General features: G+C 42.1%; 1 protein-coding gene and 1 long non-coding RNA gene across 2 annotated transcripts in view; both read left to right on the top strand.

Annotated features, from left to right (window-relative positions):
* Positions 1-5,028, top strand: part of LOC130546394 (uncharacterized) — an 8,498-nt gene extending 3,470 nt beyond the window's left edge. Inside the window, exon 2 of the mRNA XM_057321661.1 lies at positions 4,387-5,028. Coding sequence (XP_057177644.1) covers positions 4,387-4,389 — 3 coding nt within the window. The 3' untranslated portion in view covers positions 4,390-5,028. The remainder of the gene's footprint in view (positions 1-4,386) is intronic.
* Positions 5,029-7,371: 2,343 nt separating this feature from the next.
* Positions 7,372-24,241, top strand: LOC130546416 (uncharacterized). The gene is made up of 8 exons (XR_008961769.1): positions 7,372-7,510; positions 7,690-7,974; positions 21,840-21,931; positions 22,104-22,208; positions 22,296-23,041; positions 23,150-23,314; positions 23,461-23,707; positions 23,807-24,241. It is a non-coding gene; the product is annotated as an uncharacterized LOC130546416 (long non-coding RNA).
* The last annotated feature ends 3,199 nt before the right edge of the window (positions 24,242-27,440 follow it).

Here is a 27,440-nt window from a genome sequence, read left to right as displayed (position 1 = left end):
AGCGCAGGACTGTGAACCAGCAGCTTCTTCACATCATCCAAGCTTTGTTGAGCATCATCAGACCAGCGAAATCCACTCTCATCTCTCAAGCACTCACGCAGAGGCATCACCACGGAAGCGAAATTAGGAATGAATTTGTTGTACCAGGAGAGAAGACCCAGCAAAGAACGCAACTGAACAGCATCCGTTGGTGCAGGTGCATCGATTATTGCAGATAGATGTTCCTGATCCAACTGAATACCCTGCGACGTCACCATGTGGCCTAGAAACTTCAAGCTCTGTTTTCTGAATTGACATTTTGACTCATTCAACACCAACCCAGCATCTTTGAGACGTTGCATCACCTTCTCTAGCGCTTGATCATGTTCTTGCAGCGAGCGTCCCCACACGATGATGTCGTCCAGATAATTTGCAACGTTCTGGATTCCTTTTAGGATGATGACCATCATCTTTTGGAATGCAGCTGGAGCAGACGCCAAGCCATAAGGTACCCTGCAGAATCTGAAGAGGCCCTCGTGTGTAAGAAAAGCAGTGAGGTCCCGGCAATCTTCATGAAGAGGTACCTGATGGTATGCACTTTCCAAGTCTATAGTTGAAAACGCAGTCGCACCTTGCAGTAATGTCATCATCTCCTCCATGTGTGGCAATGGGTAGCTGTCTACTATAACTGCCTTGTTGGGCCCTCGCAAGTCCACACACATGCGGATCCCCCCGTTTTCTTTTGGACCACAACAATCGGAGAAACCCATGGAGAAGAATCAATCCGTTCAATCACACCAGCCTGTAAGAGACGTTCCAGTTCTGCGGAAACAGCATCTCTCATGGAGAAAGGTAAGCGACGCAATTTGCATCTGACAGGGGGTACAGAGTCAGAAATGTTCACCTTGTGCGTGAAGTTGTTCACACAGCCTAATGCAGCACGCTGTGATGGAGAAGTGGGGAGAGCACAGACTGGAGCGGATTGTGCCGACGGCAGCACAGTGTGTCCAGTAAATTGCAGCTGAGGTCCCTTAATCAGATCCATGCCTAGCAAAGCAGTGCCAGTGTCGACAATGAAGAAGTGTGCAGGACAGGTGATGCCATATTTAGTGACCGTAGCAGATAAACATCCTAGTACTGAAATCGGCTCTTGTAAGTAAGTAACTAAACGGGCAGCAGGGGCTTGCAACGGCACAGTGCGAAAATGCTGTTCATACAGTTGTTTCGGCAGGATGGACACAGACGAACCAGAGTCCACAGTAAGTTGAAGAGACACAGGGGTAGCAGTAGGTGAGGCATGTACGGTCACTTCACACATCAGACGATCAGTCGCTCCAGGCAGATCGAAAATACAGACCTCTGGCAATTTAACTGAATGCACTGAATGAGTAGGAGCAGAACGGCAGACTCGTGAAAAATGTCCAATCTTATTGCAATTCTTACATTTAGCAGATGCAGCGGGGCAGTTCTGCGCATTTGCAAGATGTCCAGCAGAGCCACAGCGAAAGCATGTTCGAGCTGACGGAGCAGAAGCAGGTTGTTTTCATGAGGTACGTGCTTTAATTTTTGCCTTAGGACGCTGTCGTCCAGAAGCAGGAGTGGCATGTACAGCTTGAACTGGAGCGAAGTTACTCGTAGCCAACGATTTCGCCTGAGCATCAGCGGTCTCTAGCTGTGTGGCAATTGTAATTGCAGTCTCCAGTGTCAATTTAGATTCCACTAATAATCTTTCACTAATGCGAGGGTTAGCAATATTTTCAACAAGTTGATCACGCAACATATCGTCAAGATTGTCAGCAAATTCACAAGTAGTCGCTAAATCTCTTAATGCAGCAATGTATCGTACTATCTTTCATCTATCCTCTGTATGCGTTTCCTGAAAGCATGTCTTTCCACGACCACATTTCTTTTCGGAATGAAGTGTTGTTCCAAAGCCGTAATAGCATCAGCTAGATCGTCACTGGTATTGGGCAGTATATAAAACAATCTCTGACCTTCCCCAGATAGCAACCAAACCAGCAAATCGTTGCGGCCCAAATCCGGCCCACACCTTACTCCCCATAACCCCTCATCTGGCCCACATACCGCATGGAATGATGGCACTTGGGTGGACCGCTCCTGTTTGCCAGGTTTGGGCCACAAGCAAGCCAAAGCAATGCTGCATGTCAGCCAAAAACTAAACAAATAAAGCAGAACTGACCCAAATATAAACAACAGTTCATTCAGAGAGAAGGAGAAGTTGAGATATGCTGAGCTGGTATGCATGTGATCCTGAATGTGATAGCCGTGAATAAAGTTACTGAAAGGAATCTACAGCCTCCAGCTTCTTGTCTACATTAAGACATAACAAAATTGGCGACGAGGACGTTTTTTACAACATTTTCTGAGGATGGCTTCAGTAAGTGCTCCATTTCCCAATCCTTTTTTGCCTTGTCCCGGTGAGCCTGCTATATTTATTCACGGCTATCACATTCAGGATCACATGCATACCAGCTCAGCATATCTCAACTTCTCCTTCTCTCTTCTCTCTCTGCATCTCTATGCAACTCAAGTAGATCAAGTGCCACCTAGCGGTACATTAATGTAACAACATCACAGACTTGCCATCACGGAGCAGTGTCACCGAGGTGGGTTAAATCACAATTATCGCCTTGCCGGACTTTGGCCTCCCCAGTTTCTCGCTGACGATCGGTAACAGTTGATAAATTAAACTTTTCCCAAAACCTGTCGGGAGTAGGGCCAACCTCCATTCAAAATGTGAACCAAACACTCTTCTTGTTCGGGCTTCAGTTGGCAAATGCCGGGAATATTCTCCACAACAGAGCGAATAGCATCCCGTGTCTCCATGTCCGCTGTCGTTTTAGATTTCCCTAACTACAATCTTAAATTAGGCGCTTAGCGTCTACGTCACGGCTCTCAGCCCGCCCTCTGTTCGCAGGTTGGACGGCTGGTGCGGAGCCAGAAATAATCTGGGAGACGGTTTGCTATATCATGTAGTAAGGCTAGACTTCGACCAGATCGGATTTAGAAAGATGATCAAAAGCAATTTTCTTGCTTTGGATCTGTAAACTCTTCACTTTTTCAGAAGATTAACAGCACCACCTACTGTATAAAACTGAAAATCACCAAACTGGATCACAACAGCCCCTTCGATTTTCTTTACAATTCAACCTCTGCCCAGAATACAAAGAATTATTTCACAAATTGGTTATTGTGTTCTGGATTATTTTGAGTCAGTTGCTAATCAGTTAGACTACATAAAGATGTCGCACTTACAGTTCACCTGTGTCTCTTAGCTCAAGAGACGGCAAGATTTGGAAAGAGAAAAGGACAGCCTGTGGGCTGGACTGCAGGCTCTGGAACAGGCACAGCTGTGGTATCAGAGCCGACTGAAGCTAAACTCACAAAGGCAAAGTAGCTCAAGCACAGGATATCACGAGAGAGAGGTAAAAATATGCAATGAGTGGTTCTAGAATGTCTCCTGATATTGTGTCAATGTTATGGTTCTCTGAAAAGTGAATGTTTATGATAAACCCTGCACGTCTCACTTGGTGTCACCACGTGTATGTACATTATACATCTTTGTTAAAATTAGAATTGTACTAGTTGCACTTTTCCAAATAGAAGTTTCATCTAATTAAATATTGTCAGAACGAGGAGCTTTTTTAAATTATGCACTTGTACCATTACAGGGCAGGGTTTCTTGTGCTTTGCGGTCATGTTTGCAGCGTGTCAATGGGAGTCTGGGTACATTGATGAGCGACACTAGTTTAAGGAGTCATCCAGCTCCAGAGGAAACAGGAGGTTCAGATTGGGCTCTCCGATGTACCAACACCACGCTGGTCAAGGTCAGATGTCTACTGTATGAATTATTGTCCAGTCCCATTTATTAACAGTGTTACAAACATTCCCAGTCAACACGATGATGTCACAGTGATCTCACAATGATGTCACCATGAGCTTTCAGAATACTCATGATGAGGTCAAAATGTAACCTCACAGCAAACTCACTGTGTGCTCAAACTGTAATCTAACTATTGTACTGTGAGCTTAGAGGTTTTGACTGGTTTGTCATTTGAAGTCACCATTATGTTGATGAGTGTTTGCTTTAGTTGAGCTCTTGATTCTACAGTGTTTGTTATCTCTTTCTCTGGTTGTTGTAACTGTGTTTTTACTGTATAGAGCACATCCGTTATGTTGAGGAATGCCAAAGAGTCTTTGATGATAGTATGATCATGGGTAAATGTTGAGGAGAACAGTGTTGTGCTGCCAAATGTGTGATAGTAGAGAGTGAGTGTGGCGAGGGGGGCGTGGTGTAGCGAGGGATGCGGCAGGAGAGAGAGCTAGGAGAAGAGCGGTAAGTGAGTGGAGTAATTGCAAACAGCCAACACCTGTCTCTCGTTCCAGTAAGGGCGCGGGGAGACAATATAAACACCCGAGGAAGGCACAATCGGGAGAGAGAGACGGACGAGACTCGGACTGCCACGTTACCAAACCTCTCGGGAGAGAACGGAGGACTTTCTTAGACGTGGATCGTCTGAAACCAGGCTGAAGGAAAAGCCGTGGATTTATGTGCTGTTTACTTTAATTTTTGTTGTTTCGTGTGGAATAAAAGTTCGTGTCAGACTCGCCAACCTCGTCCTCTTCCTTCCTTACCCTAGCGAACCCGCTACAGTGAGATTCAGCTCTTTTGAAAACAAATATTATAAAGGTCTTCTAAATTAATTATACACATAAACATTGCAACAATTTATAATTAAGACACAAATACATCAAGACTCAGTGTATGAACCTCAACAATGGTAAGAATAAACTGAGAAGCTTCATGCGCAGTGCATGCTGGGAGTCATGAATGAGTTTTAAACAGTGATGTTACCCAGCATGCATTGCACCGTGAAGTTTTCATTCTGCTGATTGTTGAGTTTAATATGCTGATTCTTGATGTATTTGTGTGTAAACAATTTGTTCCAATAAATATGTGCATAATGCATTTAAAAGACCTTTGAATTATCTGATTATGTCAAACCAGCAGAATCTCACTCTGTACTATCACACAAACTGACAGTTTTCTCCTCAACATTTACCCATGATCATACTATCATCAAAGACTCTTTGCCATTACTCAATATAACGGCTGTGCTCTATACAGTAAACACACAGTTCCAGCAGCCAGAGGAAAAGATGACAAACACTGTAGAGTCAAGAGCTCAACTAAGTCAAACACTCATCAACATAATGGTGACTTCAAATGACAAACCAGTCACATCTAAACCTCTAAGCTCACAGTACAAGAGTTAGATCACAGTTTGAGCACACAGTTTGTGTGAGTTTGCTGTGAGGTTACATTTTGACCTCATCATGAGTATTCTGAAAGCTCATGGTGACATCATTGTGAGATCACTGTGACATCATCGTGTTGACTGGGTTGTGTGTTTCCACGCAGGAGGTGATTCAACAAAATCTACAGATTTCCATGTTGGAGCTAGAGAAAGCACGACTTCAGCGACTAGTGTCTTCCAGCACATCTGTGTGACACATTCCTTCAATTTTAATTGCAATAGGGGATCATTCAAAGCACAGAATGAATTTATAATTTTACATGTAAGATCTACCAAGAAATGTTCAAATGAATTGAAGATCTGTTGCACCGTGCAGTCTGTTGTTCATTTAGATAGATTAGACTGCATGGCTCCTTTATGAATCTGGAGTTGGATTTGACAGATTTGAAAATCTTGTTGTATATGATGGACACAGAATTTGAAAAGAGTTACTCTGATTTCCTTGTACAGTAGTGATTGACAGTAATGAAGGCGGTTTGACAACTCGCCGGTATCGCACACCAGACGTGCACAGTCTGTATGCACAAGCTCATGTCCAAAGTTTATTCATGATGCAAGATGGGCCAGTTTTAGCTCATTTTCATACTAGTTTTATTGAACAATAGGTGGCTTTTAAATGTTAATCTATAAATACGCTCTGTGTCACATTGGTAAAATTGCTAATGATTTATTGCATCTGTTATTTCTATGCTAGAATCAATTATGTAGCCTATAAGGACTTTTTTATGTTAATGTGCTGTTTTTATAAACATGGCATGGTGCTTTGCTTCTCGTCCGGTGTGTTACAACCTTAAAGGTGTTTTCTTCAGAAACAAGTAAAATTGTTACAGTGTAGTATTTTCTTCTTGGTTTGGTTCGCTTTCACACGGCACCATTTCAAAATGGACCAAATATTAATATTTGGAAGAAACACTGTCTTCTCATTGGTCAGAGCACCCCCTTACTTCCTGAATCTTGCTTGCATCAATCATCCATTCGGATGCCTATAAACAGCCATGCAAGCTTAACAAAGCCTTCTTTGTTGCTGTCTTAATATTATTTTATCATTATGAGCCCTGCACTGCACACAGAGCAATTTAAGCTCATCTTTTTGAGACGCTCCCTAAACACTGTGTACACTTTCTGTGTTTTCACAAATTAATGTCATGCCTATTATATACAGCCTGGGCATTTATCTATTGGGTCAGATTGCTTTCTTACCACAAGTGATCCCCTCCAGAGCAGAAAACTAAATCTATTCTGGCGATCTATGGACATTTTTTATGCGGACACAGGTATTGTTCCTATATTCATATGTCTAAGAGAGAAAAGTTTACAAAACAAACAATTCAATTGAGCCAGGTGCTGAAATAACCCAACAGTCAAAATTAACAGCTGAGAATGCAAATGTTAGTATAGAAATAGGGAATATGGAAAATGTTATAATAAAAACTACAATAACACCTGGAACAATCTAACGTGACTTGCCTTTTTTCAACCCAATGCAGTAATTAAAACCAAATGGGAAACATGTTCTGAACCATGACGTGTCCAGCAGAAGGCAGCAGAATCTCATTTGAATAAGTTGCAAATGCTTTGGTACATCCATGCAAATGATTATGTACTCTGCTGTTTCCTACATTATCAGTTGCTATTGTCATGTTGCTCAAAATGTATCATAGTTCACTGTGCAATTGTCTAACCCCTCTAAACATCTAGTCATTTGTTAATAGCATAAGTCTTTACATGCAAAATGGTTGAACAAGTTGTCATAATGTATCAAGCATATTTCTATACATTTCCATTAGACTTCTTTTCTAAATCTGTCCTGAATTGGTAAATTGCTCCCAGGTGAATCTTGACTTTCTCTAACGAAGGTGCATCTCATGAACCATCAACTGGCAAGTATATATATAGCTGGAGCGCAACACAATGTTACAATGTCTGACAATGGAAGGACAAGGAATTGGACGGGGTCAACAGCCAGGAAGAAGAAGAAGAAGAAGAGTGAGGCTGCGTGGCAGTGGAGTTGGGAGGCAAAACGGAGCAAGAGGCCAAGGACATATGCGTGTTCCTGATGAGATAAGAGCCACACTTGTAGACCACGTTCTCAATCACAGGCTTATAATGTCCGAGGCTGGTAGAAGGGTGCAGCCAAATGTTGGGAGAACAACTGTGTCCTCAATCATTCAGACTTTTTGTCGACAGAACAGGTATGTAATCTAACAATAGGCACTGTACTATAATACTGTATACTTCCTCTAATGCTTCATACAATATTACAGTATTCCACTTGCATTTTACAATATACAGTAAGTATACTTTACGTAAACAGTGACATTTTTATCTTACTCAATTTTGTGTTTTGCATTACTATATTTTTTCCACATAGGACTGCAAGACAACTTCACAGGGGTGGCAGAGGGCCCCTTTTCACACCTGAACAGGAGGAGGCTATTTGCACCATGGTAGTAGAAAACAATGCCATAAGACTAAGTGAGCTAAAGAGTGCCATTATAGAGGACAACAACATCTTTGAAAACATCCAAACAGTCAGCATCTCAACCATTGACAGGGTTGATGAAAAGACACCAAAATGAATATGAAGCAGCAGTATACTGTTCCTTTTGAAAGAAATGGTGAAAGAGTGAAGGAGCTGCGCTACCAGTATGTACAGGTAAAACATGTATGAGCATGCAGCAACTGTACCTCCCAGTAAACAGTACAACGTCGTATAGTGATATACAGTACAGTAAGTGTGACCTTTACACATTTGCTATGGCTGTAGAAAAGAAGATGCAATATGTGCTGTACACATTTGATGTAACTGTATCTTGGCCAAAATGAAAATGCATGCAATTTATAAAACTCATTTTGTGTCTTCTGGATCTAGCGTATAATGGAACTGGAAACAAGTGAACCACCGCCAGGCCCGGATTAAGAATTCAGGGGCCCCTGGGCACAAGTGTCTTGTAGACCCCCCCCCCACATACATAAATTCATTTTTCTAAGAATAAAAGGGCAGACTTTGTCAATGATTATACTATAAGAGTAATTTGTCCATTTGTTCAACTTTATTTGTGTAACAAGCACTTCGCGACTCACGTTCTTATGCAAGCGTGTAATGGTAAACGGCATTAACGAATATTAGTAGTACTGTTACGAGTCTGTGTAAGTAAACATTTTGCAATGTATGTAAAAGCACTCTGGATTTTCTAATAACTTAGGCTAAAAGTCGGTAAATTAAGGCAGATAGACCTGATCAACATCAATATAAAATTAATTATTGGCGAAGACACACCAAATACATGTAAAAAAACTCTTACCTTTTTAAGATTTTAAAGACAACCGTGAGGGTATTCTAACTTAACCTATATCTTATATTCACAACAAAGCCGTTCTCATTTACATCTTTTCAGTTTCTATAAAAAGCGGCGATTTTGGCTATATTCTTTCACACAGCCTCTGTCATGGTAACCATGTGCATATTTACAGACGAAATGGGTTCATGTTTACACATTCAAACAGTCGATAACAGTGACAGGTTGTTGGAAATGCTGTTTTGTACTCATTTCATTCAGGAGTCACCTGTGGAATGTGCTGCTTCTTCCTGCCGCTCAATGAGACGATCCCTGCGCGGGGAAAGAGAGACCTTGCGCTCGCGGGGGACATTTTCCCACTGAAAGCTAAAGTTTATCGGAAAGTCGCTTGATTTATCGCATTGTGCTTCTGAACAAAAGCTGCTAAAGGGCTTGTAAAAGTTACTAAATCAAGAGACAGACTTGCGTACGTTAGAAACACGGTTTTGTGTGCGCACTTGCGTGTGTGCGGCCAGAGAGGCACACGGCAGAATGAATATAGCGAAAACATTTTCTCCCCCTTTCTTGGGCCCCAAGCACGCATGGGCCCCTGGGCCTGTGCCCATAATGCCCATTGGATAATCCGGCCCTGACCACCGCACAGCTTCATCTACATGGATGAGGCTGGCTTCAACCTAACGAAACGCAGAAGGCGTGGTCGAAATATTATCGGCCACAGAGCTACAGTTGATGTGCCAGGCCAATGGGGCGGGAACATAACCATGGCGGGAACATAACCATGGGTGCTGCTATCTATGACAATGGTGTGCTAACGCATATTCCCATTATTGGGCCATACAATACAGAGCGTCTTGTCACCTTTTTAGACACTCTACAAGGATCTCATCCCTGAACAAGAGAGGGGTCAGATTGGAGATGACCTGCCAAAGTACGTGATAGTTTGGGACAATGTCAGTTTCCATCGCTCCAACATCATCAGGCAATGGTTTGCTGATGGAGTTCCTCTCACCCTACTCTCCATTCCTTAACCCCATTGAGGAATTTTTCTCAGCATGGAGATTGAAAGTATATGATCGCCAGCCACATACACAGATGACCCTTCTGGCTGCCATGGATACAGCGTGTGATGACATCACAGCAGATGCCTGCAGAGGCTGGATAAGACACTCTAAAAGATTCTTTCCACGCTGCGTCGCAAGAGAAGATATTCGTTGTGATGTGGATGAGAATTTGTGGCCCAACAGACAGGAACGTCAGGAGGTGTAGGAAGACTGCACTGTAATTCCTATAGCACTGCATGAACAGTTTTCCCCAAGGAGATTGTCCTACACTGTAAAAAAATTAGACGTAAAATAATGGTGAACTGCATGGCGGCACAGGGTGCCAATCGTTTACCATTAACAGAAATAACGGTACACCCTGAACTGAGGTCATGTGTTTAAACTGTGAACATAAGAAAACGTGTGTCTACCATACAATAAAATAACATGTTTTCACTGTAGTACGAAATGATTCGTCTGTTAAATAAAAAAAGTGAATTAAATTAAAATGGTTGAATTTATAAATTGGTAAAATGAAAAAGCAACAGTATCCCATGACAGGACCAGTGATTTTACAACGGGCCTCAGACGTCGTGGCCTTTTCAGGAACCGAACAGCGAGTGGGTGTGCGCTCGAGGTAGCACCGTTTATGCCCTCATGACAGGCCGAGATTGCCGCCAAATACACTTTTATAGTGGAATTCCTGCAGGAACATCTAAACCTCCGCAATCGGGCACTGATGCGGTGATAACGCTCTTTGCCCACACCACTTTTCAAATATGCGCAATTTCAGCGCATAAAGTCCTCTTGTCGATGGCGCTCTAGCACTCTGAATCGTTTCAACCACATTAAGGGGACCCCGCTGCCATCAGGTTCTCCCTTTCAGCGGGTAAGCCCACAGAGACCAAAGCTCCGGACGAGGATGCAGAATCTGCCCTCCTGCTTGTGATAGTAGGTTGTAGGAGTGGGGAAGACGCCACGGTGCCTCTGACAACAACTCCATGATACCCATGAACCATGTCCGTGCCGGCCAACGAGGTGCCACTGGAATTAGTGACAGACCCTCCTGACGTACTCGGTCTAGAGTAGGTTGTATCATGTCCACCGGCGGGAATGCGTATAACAGGGTACGGGGCCATACATGCGACAGCGCATCCACCCCCAGTGGGGCGCTCCTGTCTGTGATCGAGAAAAACAGTGGACAGTGTGTGTTCTCCGCGGACGCAAAGAGATCCACCTCGGCTTTGCCGAACCAATCCCACATCTGCGCCACCACTCGCGGATGTAAGCGCCACTCCCTGACCTTCGGGCCGCCTCTGGACAGCATACCTGGGACTTAAACCGCTCTGAGCGACGCAACATGTTCGCTGCTCCAAAACAGGAGCTTTCGTGCCACCTGCAACAGGGGAAGAGAGTGAGTCGTCCCCCTTGCCTTTTTATATAAGACACCACTGTCGTGTTGTCCATCCTGACTAACACATGTTTGTCCCGCAGAAGCCAGGCAAAGTGTTTCAGCGCCAGACGAACAGCCTGCAGCTCCAGAAAATGTATGTGACGCTGTCTTAGTGCCGCTGACCATTATCCTCTTATGGAGCTCTGCTGGCACAGAGCTCCCCATCCATGTAGCGACACATCTGTCGACACCACAATACGTGATGTCACCCTGCCCAGAGGAACTCCCTCCGATAACAAAACTGGGTTTCCCCAGGGAACCAGAGTCTGAACGCATGAAGGCGTGATCATCAACCATCTGTGCAGATGCTGTGCCGCATTTAATCTCGTGCTCAGTACCCATCTCTGGAAGGCACGCATAAAGAGGAGACCCAACCGGACTGCCGCTATCATTGAGGCCATGAGCCCCAGCAGTCTCAATATTAAATGAAAACGGACCCGTTTGCCCAGCTGAAACTGAGCCAGGCAGCTGCGGAAAACCTCGACCCTTCGTACGGACAGCATAGCTGTGTTCTGTACGGAATCTATCTCCAAACCGAGATATATTATCTGCTGCTTTGGGACCAGGGAGCTCTTTTCGAGATTTATTAGAAACCCCAGAGCCCACAAATGGGAAACAAGTGCTTGTGTCTGTAACACTGCTTGTTCTTTGCTGTCTGAGGCTAGGAGCAGGTCATCCAAATAGGCGAACACTCTCATGCCCTGGTGTCGCAACGGTGCCAGTGCTGCCTCCATGCATTTCGTAAAAACACGTGGTGCTAGGGACAGCACGAACGGTAGGACCTGAAATTCGTACGTGACCTCCTCGAAGGAGAACCTCAGAAACTTCCTGTGCCCCGGGTGAATTGAGATGTGGAAGTATGCATCGATTAGATCCACTGATGTTAACCAGTCTCAGGGACGCAAGGAACACAGAAGATGTCGTACCGTAAGCATCTTGAATTTTATTTGTCTGAGATGTTTGTTCATTCGTCTCAGGTCTAGGATGAGCCGTAAACCCCCGCTCTTTTTTGGAAGGAGGAAGTAACGGCTGTAAAACCCGTCTTCCGTGTTCCCCCGCGGAACCATTTGAATTGCTCCTTTCTGGAGGAGAGCACGGATTTCCCCTCTCAGCACAGGCGAATATCTTTCTGGGACTAATGTTGCGATTACCCCGCCGAAGCAGGGGGGGCGCGAAAGAAACTGTAGTCGATAACCACACTGGATCGAGAGAAGCACCCATGGTGCTGGGGCGCATGCGCACCATTGTTCTAGGAAGACAGTCAGGATCCCCGTCATTACTCATGGAATCTCCGCATCCACTTGTCCATGATGCTGTGTATGAGACATCGATGCACCTTTTACCTCTGTCAGTACGTGGCCTGACTGCGAGGTTAGTATTTCTAAAACATTCTGATTCTGCTGACAATGCAAGACATGAGGCATTGTATGCTGAACACAAAACTTTATTTTCTTGTTTTTGACAAATAAACTCAAAACTGAACCCTCCCTTTTGTAGGGTATGCGAAGAGAGGAAAACGGCTGCCTCGAGACCGATATTCTTCTCTCCGCTGCTGGTCAGGGATACGACTTTCCCTTCCTTGCTGCGGCGGGGATTCCGCTTTTCACTGGGGGCGGGCCTCGTCCTCCAGGACCGTACTGCTGTCTGGACTGTGCACGCATTCTCTGCGTTCCCCAAGCATCGGGTCTCGGTGCTGCCGCTAGAGCCGGTCTTTTGGCCGGTGGTGGCCGGTAGACTGGCCTGAGGCCCGCGTTGGAAGTCGACGGCCCCGGGGCATTAAACCTCGACGGCATCGAGCCTCTCAAGGACTCCGCCTGCTTTTTGGAATCCTCAAACCGCGCTTGGAACGCGCCTAGCCCTTCTCCGAAGAGCCCAGATGGGGAGATCGGTGCGCTGAGGAATGCACTCCGATCCCGCTCGGGCAGGTTATCCAGGGTCAGCCAGAGATGACGTTGCGCCACTACCGTACTGGTCATAGCATGGCCCAATGACCCCAGAACCCCACGGGTCACACAAAGGATATAATCCGCTGTGGAACGTACTTCCCCCATGAGCGCTTCACACGGCATTCCTGCCGACATGGCCATCTCTCAGCTCACCCAGGCAGATGGCTTGATATGTCTGTAGCAAGGACATAGAGCTCAGAGCTCTGGCCGTACGTGCTTGCTCGCCGTAAACCCTGCCCAGTTGCTTAAAAGAAAAACGGCAAGGGCCTGTCGGAAGAGTGGGAGTGCTCGTTATACTCGTGTTTCTGGAGGGCGCCAGGTACGCCAAGGAATGCTCCATTGGAGGGGCTGACATTAGTCCTGCTGCCTCCGCCCCTTCGAGCTCCGTGAACTTAGTCGCACCTGGCACCGGTGGAGGGGGTGACGTGGGCTTCGACCATGAAGATGTGAGCTCTGTAAGGCAGTCTGGGTATAGCGGCAGGCGGGTTCTCACCACCGTTTGCATAGGGGCCAAATAGAACCCCCCAAAGCGTGAGTCCTTCTGTACCGGGGATGGAGCGGGCCAGTCCACTGACAACTTTTCCGCTGCTCTCCGGAAAAGATCAATAAAGGAATCCTCCCCTGTGTCAACACCACCAGTCTCTACTGAGGCCGAAGGAGAATCCTGCATTTGTCCCGCCTGTAGCGTGTCATCATAGAAATCCTCACCTGCATCTAACGAGACAGAGTCATCCTCTTGATAGACAAACTCAGAAATATTCATAGGGACGCCCGTTTCCTCCTCTGCACGGTCACCCCAGGTCCCCGCGACCTCTGCGAGGACGGCCAAGGCTGCCTCTGGGTTGGTTTCCGTGGACAGAAGCGGACCATGCCTCGCTGCTGCCCCGCTAAGCACCCGCTCTACTAATGCCACACGCCGCTCGAGCATGGAATGGCAGAGCCGCTGGCAATGTGCACATGCCCCGGGATTAGAGACAGCAAGCCTCGTATGGACTATCCCCAGACACACCTGGCAGTGCTCGTGAGTATCCTTTTCTGATAGTGAATACCCACATGCCATAGGGCAGGGGCGGTCTTTTTTAGACATTTTCAAAAGAGGTTTATTTAGCTGTTGTTAGCAGTGCTAAACTGAAGCTGAGAAACACACTTATTTTATTACAGTTTCAACCAGAATCACCACATGGGCTACCACTCGTGAAAACAGAATTGCGTGACGGTGTCCTAGCAGCATGGTGAAGAGCTGAAGAACAAAGGGAATGACACGTGCGACTGTATTTATATGTTGTGGGCAGGCATTCCCGCCCACGTCGTCATGCGTCATTTGCCTTTAAGGCGTGTATATAGGTGTCTTCAGTAGATGGTGCAAGAGTGCGATATCCCATAGTCTTGTGTTGTACCGAGTGGACCGACTGAATGGGAACTGTAATGTGCACTTTACATTGATCTACGTATATTCAGGTAAAATTATACTTTGATTCATTTTGGATGTATGTCACATTTTTAAAGACATTTGCTACAACATGTTAATTAGAGTAAAACATGTGGATGTGCAGAAAGAAAGACAGACAGGTAATGACAGCTGTATTGAAAAAAAAGATAAAAGAATTACATAAAAACGTTGTGGGTTTATACTGCATGAATCTCTGACCTAGATAGCAACCAAACCAGCAAATCGTTGCGGCCCAAATCCGGCCCACACCTTACTCCCCATACCACCTCATCTGGCCCACATATGACATGGAATGATGGCACTTGGGTGGACTGCTCCTGTTTGCCAGGTTTGGGCCACAAGCAAGCCAAAGCAATGCCGCATGTCAGCCAAAAACAAAACAAATAAAGCAGAGCTGACCCAAATTTAAACAACAGTTCATTTCAATTCTGGCCCAGATTTAAACTAAAACCAACACCTTTCTGTGCTCCTGTTTGACAGAATTTGTATTGAGTTTCATTATTATTATTATAGTGATGATTGAGTCATTAGTGATGAACATCTGCTGTTAACAAACAGAATTCTGTGACAATCCTCATTGCTTTAAACAGTCATGGCTGAACCACTGGAGTGACATAGACTATTTCAACATTGTCTTTACTCAATTTCTGCACTTTGAATATCATTTATGTTGCTATCTATGGGGGGGATAGACAGCTCCCAGACCTCATAAAGAACTGTTTGTTACAGGAGTGATGGATGCCCCTGTGCTGTCACAATGTTGTCGCAGTTTGATTGGCTGTCAATAGTGTCTTAACCTAGTACTTCAGGAGGGTCAAGCATGTGTAAAATGCAGGTCTGCCATTTCAAGCGAACCTATTGTGGTTGTTGCTGGCCTCTCTGAGGTTTTAAATGTCATTAAGGCCTTAGATGAGCAGTATAGCTCCTCTTGAGGTTGCTACAGTTGTAGTGAAGCATGCTTTTATACATACCAATAATATGCACTTTAAATATTTAATACAATATGCCAAGTTGTTATTTGTCATGTAAAAGTTTGTTATACCATGGCTAATATGTTATTTTCAAACTGACTGTTCTAACCAATGCGTTCATTCATTAGGTCTATTGACTGTTTTGTAATAGTTGTTATCTGCATTTTTAATGCAAAGTTTTAATGTTTGCATGAAACACATGCACATTCATATGTGTCAATATCCAGTTTACACATTTAAAAATAGAATTTGCAGACTGATTGTTATGCCATGTAAAGGCAATTTCCAAACCATGGCCATCTGTTTGTGAATGAGAGACTGTTTTAAATAAGTGTTTTCATGCATTCTTTTAAAAAATTAAAAAATAAAACTTGTGTAGTAGTCTATTTATATTTCAATTATTATTTTCACTATTACCAATCAGTATTTTGCAAATCAAAAACGTCTGAAACATTAAATCATACATACTCAAATGTTTAGTTACTACCAGAAAAAATATTTTGAACCAATTTAATTATTATAGCCAGTGGCGGTTCTACATTGAATTACACCCTGGGCGATACCCCCTTCGAGCGCCCCCCCAAAACAAAAATACCACAAAATTCTGCACAAACAGTTATATTTTATTATAACAACATAAGTGAAAATAAAATTACATGAAATTATATGTATATGCAAAAACAATGGGATTTTTTTTCAATCACCAATAGCTTTTTGGGTTTCAGGATTTTTTTTAACCAAAATTTGTATAAAGGTGATTCTCAAATATGTTATGAAAGATATAATGCATTGAATTGATACACTATTTTACTTTTTGCAATATGTGGGTAAAATGGCCATAAATTCATATTCCCTTTAAATGCAATGTATCTATACACTGTATCTAATTTGCATATTAATGTGTTCTTGGAGCAACATTTAATGAAAAAATAAGTGTAATAATTGGAGTAATAATTGGCAACATTTTAATAATAATATATAATATTTCATAGGAATATTGATGTATAATTTATTTCCATATTCACTTGTTGTGTCTCCCAAAATGCCTGATCAACATGATTTAAGGCCTGATGTATGAAATCAATGCCCTGTTCTGTAACAGAAAGTCATTTTTTTTGCTTTGAAACCCCATAATGTTTTGACATAACGTTTGAGATGTTGGTTTATGAAATACAATTTGAAAAGTAGTCCAATTTAAATTATAATTACACAGATTTTAAAATTCCGTTGGCTAATTACAGGGCCTAACGTTAAACCAACTGATGGAAATAAATAATAACTGAACTTGTAACAGTTTTGTTGCAAAGCAGATCTCGTGTTTGTTGAGTTAAACACCAAATTATTGTTGTATAAGCATAGCAAGCATCATAGCAAAAAGGCTAACAAACTTAAGAGTTATACCCACCAATTAACACTAGCCCTTCATTCATGACATGGATACCGCAATAATCATACAGAGAGAACACCGTTGCATACCTTTATCTTTTGCTTGTTACTCTTCTTCTTTTCTTTCCTTTTCTAAATTGGGCACCTGATGGCTTTGACCTTTTCCTGTCCATCTCTGTGTTTATTTGGTACACGACAATCAACAGATTTCCCATCCCCCCAACACAACCAGAAGTCAAGACTACACTAATAGAGTGTTTTCACGACGCGTCATCAATCTGGAACTCGGCCATGTTGGAGGCATTGAAAGTAAGCACTGCTATTGAACCTAATGGAAATCGCAGATTTTGCTGGAGAAAAAATGATTCTTCTTTAGAAATAACTGTGAAAATAAAGCTCTTTAATGCAAGTTGATCACACCCCAGAATCGCTATAGCCATGTGCTGTATCATCACGTGCAGTATAATTAATTATTTTCTACTCTGAACTTCACTCACGAGTCAGCAGTATTGATTGATGACGCGTCGTGAAAACACTCTAATGGTGACCACATAATAGTTTTGTATTACCTATTTTTATTAGCCATTTCACACAGCTTCTGTGCACTGCACCTTCTCAGCAAGCAGGGGCGCCAATTTGCCAATTCCCCACACAGTGAAATGATAGATAATAGAAAACCGCTTCGCGGTGGCGGCGCAGAGGATTATTATTTTATTATTACAGTGTGTCAGAACAAATGTGGCAGATTTGTACCTTTAGGGGTACAATGGCTTGTCACTGGGGCAATACACTCAAAGGTACACATATTGTACCTTTCCACATGGATACCCAGCACTGTCAGAAAAAATGTGGCAGATTTGTACCTTTAGGGGTACAATGGCTTGTCACTGGGGCAGTACCCTCAAAGGTACACATATTGTACCTTTCCACATGGATACCCACACAGCAAGCAATCATTGAATCAACGTTAAAAAATAGCTGATTGGTCAATGTTAATTGCATTGAATCAATATCACTTTTGCACCTGCAATTAATGTTGAAACAAATCACCAGTATTGTGATCAGTGTTTGCTTTAGTTGGGCTCTTGACTCTTGAGTTTAATGTTAAGTTTTCTTTACTGTCTACCACATATGTTGGGGCAAAGAAAATTAAGATCCAGTGAGATCAGAAAATAATTGTTATTTCATCACAATGAAGTTCTATATATTACTTTTGAGTGTGGTATGTTATTAATATGTGAATGCGGAGTTATGACACAATTTAAAAAGATTTAAGCAGTTTTATGGACAATTTCCTGAATAAATGATTTTTGAAAAACTGTTGATTGTCACCAATGTTAAGATTCATACAATTCAATTCAATTCAATTCAGTTTTATTTATATAGCGCTTTTCACAATGTGCATTGTTCCAAAGCAGCTTTACAGGAGCAAATAAGAAAAACACAGAAAGGTAAAACACAGCACAGTGCACGGTGTTTATAGACCAAGCAAGATCATTATAATAAATAATATCTAATAAGTAAATGAATAAATAAATAAATAAATGCAGTCTCCCGGTGAGCAAGCCAACACTGCACTGCTCTGCTGTGGCGAGGAACCCAAACTCCAATGTGAATAATGGAGAAAAAAAACCTCGGGAGAAACCAGGCTCAGCCGGGAGGGCCAGATCTCCTCTGACGTGTCATAGCTGCACTCAGTGACCCCGACCAAAGCCACCGAGCAACGTCCACGAAGAACAGGGAGAGCCCACGAGCCGCGACCCAGGAAGCCCCACCCGCCGAAACCGTGCAGGTCCAACCCGGTCCCATTCCGGATCAACAACAGACAACAGAGGAACAACCAGGGAAAAGTAGTAATGGCATAATTAACTTTATTCCTCTGTTGTCCGACATCGACCACAAAACAAGACCAACCAGACCAGACCCACACAGTCCCAACAAATGAAACGCCCCGAACCACAACCAACAAGCCCCCCCACTCCCTACAACACCCACCCAGCTACCTCCAATCAAAGTCACTGAGTGCAGCCATAACTTCAAACTGCTGTCATGTGATGTAAGTTTAGCATTAAATACCAAGTATTGTAAATTTAGCATTTATGTGACAGGTAGTCCGTTTTTGCTCTCGGTTGGGGATGGAATTGTCTGAGCTGGGCCGGCCAGATGGTCGCCTTTTCTTGGGTGGTGATGGAATTGCCTTGGATGGAGCTGGGATGGTCAGTCAGTCCACAGGCTCTCGCAGAGGATGGTACGGGATTTTCCGATGTAGCTGGCGTAATCTCTAGTTGTGGATGGGCATATGACGTTCATCTGGGCCTGGCGGAATCTCTCCCTACCTCGGGATGGGCATCCCGAGGCGAGGGCAGAAAGAGAATAATTAGCGTAGCTGCTGTTCATTAGCTATGTGTTAGTGAATGCTTGGCTGAAAAGATGTGTCTTTAATCTAGATTTAAATTGGGAGAGTGTGTCTGACCCTCGAATAGTATCGGGGAGGCTATTCCAGAGTTTAGGTGCTACGTATGAGAAAGCTCTACCCCCTTTGGTGGATTTAGTTATTCTAGGTGTTATCAAAAGTCTGGAGTTTTGAGATCTTAGAGAGCGTGATGGGTTGTAGTGTGGTAGAAGCTCTGTTATGTAGGTAGGGGCTAAACCGTTTAAGGCTTTATAAGTAATTAAAAGAACTTTAAAGTCAATACGATATTAATGGGTAACCAGTGAAGGGTTGATAACATTGGGGTTATGTGATCGTATTTTCTGGACCTGGTTAGAACTCTGGCAGCTGCAGTTCTGAACTAACTGTAGTTTGTTTATTGATGCTGCAGGACAACCACTAAGCAGTGCATTACAGTAGTCAAGTCTTGAGGTCACAAATGCATGAATAAGCTTCTCTGCGTCAGCCACACATAAAATATTTCGCAATTTGGCAACATTTCTAAGGTGGAAGAAGGCTGTTTTTGTGACATTTGAGATGTGATTTTTAAATGACAGGTTGCTGTCTAATATAACGCCGAGGTCTTTAACTGTATTTGTTGGAGTAACAGTGCAGCCTTCAATTTGCAGGTCATAATCGAAATATTCTGCTCACGTGTCTTTGGTTGTTGTGGAAAATATCAGTCTTGTAGTTCAAAAAATCTTATTTGCTCGAGTCAAACAAAGTGAGATGTTCCAAGTCATCTAAAAACCAAGTGTTTTCAGTCTACAGTTATAGTAAAATTCTGAAAGGTGGTCCTTTCTAAAACCAATCAGGTAGATTCCCGTTATCTCTTATTTTTATTAACCAATTGTTGATTTTCTGCCACCAATATATCCCAGGCAACAAGGTGCGTATTTATTTGTGGTAGGCTGGCTATTACCTCATTTTTAAAATATATTTTATATATCCTCGCCCACCACATTATGTCAATGGTCATCATGACCTGTTTCCCTTCTTCACCTCCTTGTCTTTATGTGGTAAAACTGTGGCCTTGCTCAATGTAGATTTAGTCATAGTAACGGGGCGGAACATGCCCAGATTTGGTCATACTGTAGGGTTGGGGCCGGAAAAAGTCCCCAGATTTCATAAACATTGCCAGACATCAAAAACACAGCTGTGCAGGGTGCTTTTCAGAATCTCATACAAATGTGTTTAAAACGAAGAGCAATACATAGTGAATAATGATCAAAAACATAAAGACAGATCAAAACATAAAGACATATCATGAAATTCCTCCATAGTCCGATAAGTAATATTTCTGTTTTATTAGAATTTAAAAGAAGGAAATTACAAGTCATCCAATGCTTTATATCTCGATGCACTCTGCCAATTTGGATAGCTGGAAGGAATCATCTGGTCTTGATGAGATATATAGCTGAGTATCATCTGCATAACAGTGGAAGCTAATTCCATGTTTTCTAATAATGTTTCCAAGGGGCAGCATGTATATGGAGAATAGCAAGGGTCCTAAAACCGATCCCTGAGGTAATCCATAATTTACTTGCGTTAGATTTGATGATTCCCCATTTAAATGGACAAATTGATGTCTGTCTGATAAGTAAGATCTGAACCATTGTAGTGCCTGTCCCTGAATACCGGTATAATTGTGTAAGCGATCTAGAAGTATTTTATGGTCTACAGTATCGAACGCAGCACTAAGGTCGAGCAGGACTAGGAGTGAGATGTTACCTTTATCTGATGCTATAAGCAGGTTGTTTGTAATTTTAACGAGCGCAGTTTCAGTACTATGATGCGGTCTAAAGCCTGACTGGAATTTTTCGTGTATGTCATTATTTTGTAAGAAAGAGCACAACTGAGTGGACACTACTTTTTCTAGTATTTTAGACAGGAAAGAGAGATTTGAAATCGGTCTATAGTTTCCTAGTTCATTGGGGTCTAAGTCAATACACTGATTCCTGATGTCTGTGTGCATCTTAACTCCTCTAAAATTTATTTTCGATTACAATTTTGTCCAGTTTTCACGAATCATTTTAAACATCAAAATGCATAGTTCCCTTCCACTGTAATGTTCTTTTAGCAACTCAGCATGCAATCTAGATGAGATCAGTGAATCAAACTACAGGATGATAAGCTTGAGCTCAACTCAAGGAAACACTGATCACCATGATGGTGACTTTTCGTAGATAAGGAAATTTAAGTTAATTTAATTTTTCTAAGTGTTACCAATTGATGTATTTTTTTAAGTTGATCCAACTGATCATTTTTTACACTTTTGTCAATTGTGAAATTTAAATGGAACCAACTTAACATTTTTAGGTTTTACCATTTGGAATATTTTTTTTAAGTTGATCCAACTCATAATTTTTCACAGTTTTTTACCTGGGAAATTTAAATTGATCAAACTTAACATTTTTAGGTTTTACCATTTGTACTCATTTTTTTTAAGTTGATCCAACTGTTCAATTTTTACAGTGTATAAATATATGTATATAACAGTAATGTAAGTATTTTAGTAACATTGTGTCCATTGTTTATCTTTTAGACCCAGAGAAAGGCAAATACAAGGCTCTCGGAATTCATCACAGTCTGGACATGTGGCATGGTGCAAAAAACCTTGCTAAAAAAATAGCAGCCGTAAGTGCAACAAGGGAGTAATGTAGTGTCACATGTAATTACCATAAAGCAACTTTGGTGAATATATAGGGATTTTAATCATGTGCAATTCATAGATGACAGTGTGACTCTGATGACATGTTTGAATGCCTATACTTTACAGTAATATATATTAATTGTTTCTCTTCTCAAGGCAGCAAAGATGAAAGGATGCTCCATTCTCCTGAACTGGCTGAAAGATGTTGTCAACCATTTTTGGTGGTGTTGCAAGAAAGCTGACACACGTGAACAGTTCATGGTAAGCACTAAGTCAATTTATATTGTTGGTTAATTTACTACATTGCCAGACAAATTACATATTAAAAGTGCATATTTTTTTTTTCAGATATTATGGGTTGGCATTCTTCACCATGTCTGTGATGTTCACACCTGGACTATGGGAAGCTGTGAACATGGTCAACTTGAAACAGAACAAATACGGGAAAAGAAGCGGATCCAGAGAGACTCCCAATGCCACAAAGCCTTAGTGAATGTAGTTCTGAACAAGAAGTGGCTGAAAAATGTTGACAAATATGTGCGATTTAGGTATTGTCATGACTCTGCTTCATCATGTCATGTCTATTCTTGGTCTTGTAGCAGAGTCATGACAAAGCCTTAGGTTTTATGTGGAGAGAGAGATTGTTGACCTTTCGGCTTTCCATACTCTCTCTCTTTGGTCTGCGTCTCTGTTCCCGCCATCTCGTTTCCTCGTTAACTTTCCCTGAGTGTTTCATTACCCACACCTGCCCTGTGTCATTATCCCTCGTTTGTCTTGCCTTTATATTGCCCTCATGTTTCATTGTCTCGTTGCTCGTGTATTGTATGCAGTGCGTCGTGTTGGTTCTACATCCGCTTTCTGTGTTTCCCGTGAGTTTCTCGTCTTGTTCCTGCCTGGTCTTGCCTGTTAGTTCTCGTTTTGCCCCCTTGAGGGATGTTTTTGTGTTTATCTTTTTATATATATTCTTAGTTCAGTTTTCCCCATCGTGGGTGTTTTGTTTTTTACCTTTGTTATTTGTAAAATAAAGTATTTTTGTTAACCCCTTACCCACCGCCTGCCTGCATTTGGGTTCTTCAGCCTCACGTCCGTGACCGGTACAGTTTGACTATACTTTTCTACAAAAATTTACTTGCTATCGTTTCTGCTTATATATATTTATTTATATAGATACGTGTGACATAAATTATTGTTCTTTCTTTCAGATCGACTGCAGATCTAGAATCTTTCCAGAACCATATCCTCATGTACGCAAGTAAGCGCTACGCTTTTAGCCCCCCAGTTTATGAGGCAAGGGTTCTGCTTGCTGCATTAGACTACAACTACCACTGGAACCGACCAACAATGAAAACGAAAGAGGGCAAAGAGATGTATGTTTTACACTTATACAATATTACAATTTATAGTACTATATTGAGCCAGTGTTTTTTTATGCGATTGATTATGGCTTCAAAACTCCATTATGTTTTCTGTTCTAATTAGTATCTGAACTTGGTCGTAATTTGTGTAATTTCAGTTTCAGAAGATTGTATAAGAAAAACGCGAGAAGATACAGCATGTATGCTTTGAAAGGCCAAGAAACCTATGACTACATTCCGGAGTTGCAAGGACTGATTCTGATGAGCAAACTCACAAGTGGAGTGGGGATGCCTACAAGGAGTAGCCTTAGAACAGATGACCTCAGAAGGCTTGGTTTGGTGACCCCCCCGTACCTGCACCAGCCATATCTGAATTGTTGCAGACACAAGTCAGGAGAGGTTTAGGTAAGTTACACTAATTTTGTGAATATACTGTACCTTATTACTTATCTTAGTGCCAAAAAAAGTTGTCATGTAATGTTTATATTAGTCTGTTTTCAACAGGACCATTATTCAATGCAGAACCCGATGTGGAAGGATCCACCTAGAAGACTACCTTGCCTTGTCGCAGGAAAGCTGTGATCCTCTTTTTCCTGTCTTTTTTTACACCCAAATGTTTTCTGTCAACCCTTGTCTTGTACACAAACTAACAGAGGTGGTCACACACTACGGGTGCCTACTTTACATTCTTTCTAGACCAAGTCAAGTGCTTTTCCAAAGTTTTTACATTTCATACTCGTATAATTTGTGTCCAATTTGTTCATATTATCTACATTACAGGGTAAAGCCATTTATTTATCAAGAACAAATATTTTGATTCATAGTGTTACTGTCATTACAGTTTATTGTTCCTCTGTTGTAAATAGTACTACGGCTGTCCCTATTATGTAAATAAAAAAGTAATCATACTTGTAAAACTGTATAAAATGAAAATAAATATATCACACACATCTATGCGTTGCTTTTTATTATATCACAATAATGCAACAACAAATAAAGAAATATCTGTAAATTTACATCTCAAATGTAAAATGAGGAATTGTCAGTAAACATAAATAAAATACAAACAACGAACATTTATTTGATGCCTTGATGACGCGGGGTCAGGTTTGTGAGTACTTGTGTGGTACTATACGACCATGCCAGAGAGCCTGGAAGGAAATTCAAAGGCCAGGAATGAAACCTGCGTGGTGTCCCCGAGGATCAGGGAATTTGTCCCTGATCTTCCAAACACAACAACTGGGGATGACAAGTCGGTTTCCCCGGCCTAAAGAGCCATGTTGCCAGTAGATGAAGTGCCTGTATGCACCATAGCAGTATTCCCTGTTGTCATCCCCAGACGATGTGGCCTAATGCTGTAATGTCCTCCCGGTACTGCCTGTGAATGCGAATAAAGCCTTCTTCAAGGCAGTACAGGGAGAAGTGCGGCAGTAAGCTCACACAGTTAGCCGGCTCCTGGCCACAACATTTCCTCTCTAGGTCTGTAGGCATTTCCTTACAGTTACCACATGTACATCATGGTACTCCTGGTATTCCAGAAAAAGGTGGCGCACCATGCCTGCGCTGATGCATCATCAGAGCGTCAAACACAAGGCCTGGCTGCCTCTCCAGCAGTATGGTGGAGAGCTCCCTGTGCTCTTCCAGGGTCATCTCCTGAAGAAGTCTCTGAAGAAAGAGGGCACAGGAAATAAAATAAGGCTTTGTAAGTTACATGATAAAATGTTTGCAATATGATACAGCATATAACGGTTTATAGGCTGGAGAGTGTTAGCTAAAGTTGTCGAAAAATTCAATATACACCTGAATGTTACTTTGTTTTCTTCATATAAGTTAATCATTATGCTTCCCAGTACATGACAATTTATACTGTAATAACACATCTAACTACAGACTAACATACCAGTGACACTGCTGTATGTGCACAGACCTGTAAATAACGTTATCACTTTGTATTGTATTGGGGTTTATGAAACAGTGCAAAAAGGTCTGAATATAATAACGTTACAAACATCGGTTACAGCTCTCCTGTTTCTTTGGAGGGTTTCCAGTCTTTCCTCGTCCTCTCTAGTGTTATCTTCCCGGGTAGCTCCTCTGCTTTTCCTCGGCCTGATTGCACCACCAACACCTCTGCCTCTGCCTCTTCCTCTCCCTCTAACGTTACCCTGTGGTACGTACTCTGGTTGTTCCTGATGTTACAAAGGGGGAGACAAACGTCTACTAACTTACACCTAACTGCCTATGTCGCTGTCAGATCAAATGCTTTGAACATCGTTGCTATTTACGATTAGCTAACTTTAGTTGCTTCACTACTCTCAGCGTGTACTAGATAGCACGCAAGAAATATATCTAATTATAGAATTGTAACAGTAACTTTCGCAATAGAATACATGTTAAATGATTAATTACGTTAATATATTGCCTTACCTTTGTAAAGAAACATCATTGCTTGTATCACTGCTATCCGCTGTCTCAGTAGACAACATCTTTTTTTACTGTTGTGGCCACCGTCGTACTTCGAAAGGGAGGGGTGAGCAAATGGCTCAGAGATTCGTTGCAAAACTATAATACAACGCTAGTGGCCGCTGATTTTCAAGAACTGCGCCTTTAAGCGACAATGCATAGGTATGATGTCATTACACACTGGTTGGAAACAGCACAGAGACAGCAAATTTCGCAAACATTGTTTTGCACATATTTGCTTTGTCGATAACAAAATAGCTCAAAAACTGGATGGAAACATGGTTAATGGGGATCCTTTTGTCAAGCATCAAAAGGACACAATTTTAAGAAATCATGCTGTATACTCATGCTGTATATTTATATTTCAAGCATCCTGGAGGCATACAAATGGGTTTAGTGCAGTGTTTCTCAAACTTTTTCGTTGTAAGGCTCCCTTTGTGTAGGGTGCATCGCTTTGCGGGTCCCCAAATAAAGACTTATAATCTTAAACTTAGAATTTTAATCGAACCAAAAACATATTCAGCAATGCTGACTGGAACATTAATTCTTTTGGGTGGTGGTCTTATTTTTCTGATGTTTGATTGCATAAAATGTATTACAAATTTCTGTAATTCATAAAATGCCACAAAATCTGTGGCCCCCTAGATCCATCTTGGTGCCCCCAGAATGTTAACCACAGGTTTATTGTCCAAAATTCAAAATGAATCAGTATTTTAATGAAGTTACGCTTAAAGATCTCTATCTCTGCATCAAAAATCACTTACTTCCATACTATATAGTAGAAAAAATCAGTATGTGAGGTGAGTAGTATGTCGGAATTCACAGTATTCGAAAAACAGTAGGCAAATAGTACCTGAAAGACTTAAGACTTCCAGCTAGATTTTAAAGTGTGCTTTCGATGGACACTTTACTGTGCCATAAGCCCCTGGGAAAGAAATCACCCAACAAAGAAGGACAGGAGGTGTCTTCAGGATGTGCAGACCATCTATCTCACCACCCACCCTTATTGCTTCACCCGCCCCAGATGTTGCTGTAACCTCACCATTCTCAGTGAGGTCAGCACCTGAAAGATGGAAGCAAAAGGGAAAGATATTGAGATGACCTGGTAGATGGAGTATAGGTAGAATGAACAAGAGAGAGAAGCCATTGAAAGGGAGAAGAGGTGATGGAGTAAGATGATGGAAAGGGAGGAAAGAAGAGAGAGAGAGAGAGAGAGAGAGAGAGAGAGAGAGAGAGAGAGAGAGAGAGAGAGAGAGGGAGACTACAGTGAGAGGAGAGACGGCCAGGGAAAGAGAAGAAAGTAGAGACCGAGAAGCAAGAGAGAGAGACAAAGGAGAGAGAGGAGAAATGCCTTACGTTGTTAGCATTAAATTCAAATAAACAAATAATAAAGAAAATTAATAAAAACCATATAATCTATTCCTGTTTGTTTTAGAATGTTTTTATTTCATGCTGTTCTAACAAGTTTTATTAGCTATAAGATTCATATCCAGGGATTTCGAGCACTGTGTGCACATTAGGGGTGTAATCGTTCTCGGTAAAAAATTTAACCGCACAGTTCTCCACCAACGGATCGGCTCATCTTAGAGGAACAATACGGCATTTTTAGGAGGATCTATTGACAGAAATGCAATATAATATACAAAACTATTTCTTCAGAGGTGTATAAAGACCTTAC

Source organism: Triplophysa rosa, linkage group LG2, assembly GCF_024868665.1.
Source record: "Triplophysa rosa linkage group LG2, Trosa_1v2, whole genome shotgun sequence".
In the NCBI taxonomy this organism is placed as follows: Eukaryota; Metazoa; Chordata; class Actinopteri; order Cypriniformes; family Nemacheilidae; genus Triplophysa; species Triplophysa rosa.
The sequence above is the reverse complement of the archived record's forward strand: the minus strand, read 5'-3'. Positions and strand labels throughout refer to the sequence as shown.